Source organism: Argentina silus, assembly GCF_951799395.1.
Source record: "Argentina silus genome assembly, chromosome: 13".
NCBI lineage: Eukaryota > Metazoa > Chordata > Actinopteri > Argentiniformes > Argentinidae > Argentina > Argentina silus.
Genome location: NC_139667.1, coordinates 1792338 through 1798458, shown reverse-complemented (window position 1 = coordinate 1798458; position 6121 = coordinate 1792338). Strand labels below are relative to the sequence as shown.

Genomic DNA, 6121 nt, shown 5'->3' with positions numbered 1-6121 from the left:
AACGACAGTACTGCGCGTTGCTCCTTGGCAATGCGAACGACAGAGCTGTCGGATCAGGTTTTCTGACGGAGCTCAACATTTTTCAGACTTCCAAAAAAAAGAATGTGTTTCTGTGGGAAGCCAGGGGGACAAAGGACCCTCTGACGTCTGACTCAACCTCAGTCCCATGATACATGCCTGATTAAACCACACAGCTAGACGCAGGACGGGGACCAGGGGATTAAACTGGGTCTGGTAGAGGGAGAGAGGGAGGGAGGGAGAGAAGGAGACGGATGGAGCGAGAGAGAGAGATAAGAAAGAGCGAGATGAGAGAGAGAGAGATAAGAAAGAGCGAGATGAGAGAGAGAGAGATAAGAGAGAGCGAGATGAGAGAGAGATAGATAAGAGAGTGTGTGTGAGAGAGAGAGAGAGAGAGAGGCACAGATGTGATCCATGTACATGTGCTTGAACAGCCAATCCCAACCCCTCGTCCTGTCTGTTTCCTCCCCAGGTACGCCCTCCACTTCCTGGTCCAGAGCGGCCTCACCTACAGCATCATGGTCTTTGGAGGCATGGAGCACATGCACAAGTGAGTCCTGTCAAACGACAACCACCATTCAAACTTCAACTACCACCATTCAAACTTCAACTACCACCATTCAAACTACCGCTACCATTCACACTACAACAACCACCATTCACACGTCCACCATCATTGAAACCACCACCATGAGATGTTCCCCGGTGAGACAGCGATTGTGAAGCTGTGAAAGGGAACAGCTCGTTTCCATTCTAGCGGTTCTGACGTCGTCACCACTGGAGCCTGAACAGAACCCCGGCCTCCGCGTTCTACCTCCACCAGCCTCCCCTGATGTGATCATAATGAAATGTTGTGAGGATTCAGCGGCAGGGCCTGCAGCACAAATGAAATGGCTCAGTTGGCTGGCACTGCCGACCCGCTTCCTGCCAGACGTTGGCATTTAAAGCAGCTGTGTTTCCATTCATGTCTATATACAGTGTTAGACTCTGTCCTCTGGGGTCTGTTACCCAACACCAAGAAAAACACTCAACACTGTATGAGATAATAAGAATGTACGCCATTTAGCTGACGTCAGCTTTTATCCAAAGCGACTTACATTGCAGTGAGTGCATACATTTCAGTATATATGGTCCCAGCGGGAATCAAACCCACAACCTTAGCAACCTCATGTGCAATGACGACATTTACTTACTGGCCAAGAGGCACAGTAAAAATCCACTAAAATAGAAAATGCTTTGTTGCGTTTGAAGGTGTGGAATGAGAGAGAGTAGTCCAGCCATACACCAAGGTATTTGTAGGTGTCGACATACTCTAGCTCTGTCCCGTTCATGGCCAGAATGTTAGGAGGCCAGGTAGGTGGAAGAAGGTTCCGGTTGAAGAGCATCCATTTTGTTTTCTTGGCATTGAGAAGGAGGTGAAGGTTCGGAGAAGGCGTGCTGGATGTTCTCAACGCTGTGTTGAAGCGTGTCCAGGGAGGGGCCAGCTGTGTACACGATGATGTCATCTGCAAAAAGGTGGATGAGTGAGTCACCAGCAGCATGCACAACATTATTAAGAGAATAGGGCAGGGCCGAGTATGGAGCCTTGTGGAACTCCCAACTGCCAATGGTCTAGACAGCAGGCCCTCGGATTTGACACATTGCACACGGCCAGAGAAGTAGTCTTCAAACCAGGCTAGACAATCCTCTGGAAACCCCTAGGTCGCTAAGTGTTGAGCAGGATGCAGTGCTTAACAGAATCAAAGGCCTAAGCCAGGTCAGAATCACAGGCCTAAGCCAGGTCAGAATCAAAGGCCTAAGCCAGGTCAGAATCAAAGGCCTAAGCCAGGTCAGAATCAAAGGCCTAAGCCAGGTCAGAATCACAGGCCTAAGCCAGGTCAGAATCAAAGGCCTAAGCCAGGTCAGAATCAAAGGCCTAAGCCAGGTCAGAATCACAGGCCTAAGCCAGGTCAGAATCAAAGGCCTAAGCCAGGTCAGAATCACAGGCCTAAGCCAGGTCAGAATCACAGGCCTAAGCCAGGTCAGAATCAAAGGCCTAAGCCAGGTCAGAATCAAAGGCCTAAGCCAGGTCAGAATCACAGGCCTAAGCCAGGTCAGAATCAAAGGCCTAAGCCAGGTCAGAATCAAAGGCCTAAGCCAGGTCAGAATCACAGGCCTAAGCCAGGTCAGAATCACAGGCCTAAGCCAGGTCAGAATCAAAGGCGTAAGCCAGGTCAGAATCACAGGCCTAAGCCAGGTCAGAATCAAAGGCCTAAGCCAGGTCAGAATCAAAGGCGTAAGCCAGGTCAGAATCAAAGGCGTAAGCCAGGTCAATAAAGACAGCCGCACAATACTGTGTGTTGTCAAAGGCAGATGTTGTTTAGAACCTTCAGTGTTGCAGGTCCTACGGCTGGGCTGGTTTGAACTGATCTGATCTGGCTGTCAGGGACTGATTGATGGGTTGTGACGCGGAGGAGGAGGAGGGGGAGTGGTCACGCCATCCCGCAGCTGACACATCCAATCAGCCAGAGACTCTCATCTCAGCCCCACATTAACAGACACTTTCAGCCCCCTCCTCAGAGTCACTGAGACTCCCAGCCCCCACCTGAGTCCCAGAGACTCTCAGCTCCCACGCCAGAGTTGTAGAGAGTCTCAGCCCCCTCCTCAGAGTCACAGAGAGTCTCTCCTAAGATGCCATAAAATGTAAATGTAAGAGTCACAGAGACACTCAGCCACTTTCAACCCTGTTTTTGTGTGTGTGTGTGTGTGTGTGTGTGTGTGTGTGTGTGTGTGTGTGTGTGTATAATCATGTTTGTGTGTATGTGTAATCTGCTTATGTGGGTGTGTCTGTGTGCATGTGTGTGTGCGTGGTGCATGAATTTCTAGTATGTGATCAAGTGTCAAGCCTCCGTATTGCGTATTGCTCTCCCATGCATCCTGTGTTCTCACGGAGGAGTGGCCAGATGTGGGCAGACAGATTGACAGAGACAAGAGCGTGAGAACAGCCTTACTATAATCCCCCCCCCCCCCCCAAAAAAAACATGTTTGTATTGCAGGTTCATAAAGGTGACGCAGGGTTCGTGTTGTCAGAAAAGCATTTGTTTATCTGTCGCTGTAATGTCATCATATTCATGCAGAGCTTATCTTCCACCTGCGTCTCCCCTGGGGCACCCAGGCTGTGTCGGCCCGTCTGAGGCCCTCCCTCAGTGGGGAGCCGGTCTACTTTAGGCCCAGGCTCCATCTGAGGCCCTCAGGCTGAAGGAGGAAATGAAAGCCTCCCACAGAGCTGTAAATATAATCACAAATCACATCAGGCAGACAGCATACCTCACGGGCCTACTGTAAATATCATAGCGTGTGTGTGTGTGTGTGTGTGTGCGTGCGTGCGTGCATGTGAGCCTGTGTGTGTGTGTGTGTGTGTGTGTGTGTGTGTGTGTGTGTGTGTGTGTGTGTGTGTGTGTGTGTGTGTGTGTGTGTGTGTGTGTGTGTGTGTGTGTGTGTGTGTGTGTGTGTGTGTGTGTGTGTGTGTGTGTGCGTGCGTGCGTGCGTGGGTGCGTATATCCTGCTGATGTATCCCTCCTGTCACGCTGCTTCTGTGTCAGTTCACATCAGACTAGATCTAGTGTCAGTGAAAGAGATGCTTATTGCAGAGGGTTTCATACAGTGGGAACAGAACCGAGACGGCCAGGCGGTCGTGGTCTGATAGGAGACGGTGGTACTTCAGTGTTAATGGTCCACATCCTCAAGGTCAAAGCCTCCATGTTAGAGGTGTTAGAAGCTGTTGTTCCTCTCAGGTTCAGGTGTCTCTGTCTAGCAAGTGACAGCAGACGGGCTGTGATGTCATACGGGGGGGGGGGGGGGTGGTGGGGGTGTGACTGTTAAACACCCCTCTCTCTCTCTCTTTTTCTCTCTTTTTCTCTCTCTCTCTCTCTCTGTCTCTCTCTCTCTCTGATCCTTCTCTCCCCTGTTGACTTTCACCTCTACATTTATTCTGCTACCAATCTGTACTCCCGAGCATTACTCTCTATTAACACACAGCACTTTCAGTAGTGTCAGCACTTCCCATGAAGAGCAGACAACCGTAGCGGACGCTGGTCAGCCCCCACATTAGCTGTAGGCCTGTGCTGTCCCTCGGCCTAGCTGCTGGGGCTGGGGATGGGGCTGAGGTTGGGGATGGGGTTGAGGTTGGGGCTGGGGCTGGGGATGGGGCTGAGGTTGGGGATGGGGTTGAGGTTGGGGCTGGGGCTGGGGATGGGGCTGAGGTTGGGGATGGGGTTGAGGTTGGGGCTGAGGTTAGGGTTGGGGATGGGGCTGGGGATGGGGCTGAGGTTGGGGATGGGGTTGAGGTTGGGGCTGAGGTTAGGGTTGGGGATGGGGCTGGGGATGGGGCTGAGGTTGGGGCTGAGGTTAGGGTTGGGGATGGGGCTGGGGATGGGGCTGAGGTTGGGGCTGAGGTTAGGGATGGGGCTGGGGATGGGGCTGGGGATGGGGCTGAGGTTGGGGCTGAGGTTAGGGTTGGGGATGGGGCTGGGGATGGGGTTGAGGTTGGGGCTGAGGTTAGGGTTGGGGATGGGGCTGGGGATGGGGCTGAGGTTGGGGCTGAGGTTAGGGTTGGGGATGGGGCTGGGGATGGGGCTGAGGTTGGGGCTGAGGTTAGGGTTGGGGATGAGGCTGGGGATGGGGCTGAGGTTGGGGCTGAGGTTGGGGCTGAGGCTGGGGTTGGGGCTGGGGCTGGGGCTGGGTTGAGGCTGGGGTTGGGGCTGAGGTTGGAGCTGGGGCTGGGGTAGCAGGGAGCAGAGAGAACAGAGGCCATTCTACCAGGCCATTCTCTGGGCTCCTCTCTGAGCAGACTACTAATGAGAGGTCTGTCCAGTGTTCAGAGCAGGCTGGCCTTCTCTCTCCATGCCCAGTGTGGGCACACAGCAGTGTCAGAGGCCCATTGTGGCTGACCCAGAGTGCCTCTCGCCCCCTTCCATGCCTAGAACCCACCCTGGTGAAATTCCTGTGGGATTGTTGTACACACACACACACTGTGTGTGTGTTTGTTGCTGTTCCGTGGCCCGAGGCCTGGATTGCGTGCCCCAGGAGCAGACTGCTGCAGCTGTTTCCAGATGTTGGTGTGAGCTGAGCCAGCCCTCTGCGCTGGGAGCTCGGCCAGGGGATTAGTTTAGCTAAGTAGCTGAAGCCCCTTTGGTTGCTGTCAGTCCCAGAAATGGGGAACTACTTTGTCTGATTGTGTTTGATGTGTTTGATCCGAGACACGTTGTGGTGTCGCCCTGTTCAAAGAGCAGACTGTGGAAATGGATTTTGGATATTCCCTATGAAAACTGTATCGTATGTCTTGTTTACAGTGCTGTCCTCGTTTAAAGAAAACAACTACAGCACACTGGTAACACTCTTGTTGACTGTTCCAACGTTGTATCACACCATATTTAGATATCTCTACATTCACCCAGAGTGGTATGTTAGGGGAGGGGTCAGTTTTCTGGTGAAATAGCTCCTTCATGCACACCTATGGAGCAGGTTGACAGGCAACCATTTGCTTGCCTGGCTAGCTAGTCTGAAACATATTGCTAGCTTAGATTTTAATTGTCCAACTGACTCTAGTAGAGTCTGCAATTTTCAACCTTGAAACTTTTTAGTTATACTGGTTATACTGGTTATACTGGTGGTTAAACCAAACCAAGAGAGAGATTTTCCAAATGTGAGGTAGGTTTATTGTTTTACTTGAGAGTAGCCAAGACGCTTTTGGGACTGAAACTGCCTATTTTTTCGTGCCATTTTCCCCCTCTGAAGACTTGTTAGCCCCGCCCACTTACATATCTTAGTCCAATAAAAAAATCTTTATTGGGGAAAACAGGGTGGAATTTTTGAAGCCTCCAGTAAATTCATTGTCACCACTTCTAATATTACTTGATATCAGAACAGACATACTGTGATGAAATGAAATACGTCTGTTGCATCTGCAAGCTAGATCAAACAATGGCTTTATATCTCTTGGTCCTTTGGCTGTGGATGAATGTCTTAGTGTGTTTAAGATTCAAGCTATTACCATTCTTCCCTGTCTCCAACAAAGACTAGCTGATGTCTAATTGGCTCTCAGACGGCCACAGTCCTTCCTATT

General features: G+C 51.3%; 1 protein-coding gene across 1 annotated transcript in view; it reads left to right on the top strand.

The window, feature by feature from the left end:
- The first annotated feature begins 495 nt into the window (after positions 1-495).
- Positions 496-6121, top strand: part of mboat2a (membrane bound O-acyltransferase domain containing 2a) — a 22369-nt gene continuing 16743 nt past the window's right edge. The window contains exon 1 of the mRNA XM_083683997.1: positions 496-568. Within this exon, the coding sequence (XP_083540123.1) occupies positions 537-568 (32 nt within the window). The 5' untranslated portion in view covers positions 496-536. The remainder of the gene's footprint in view (positions 569-6121) is intronic.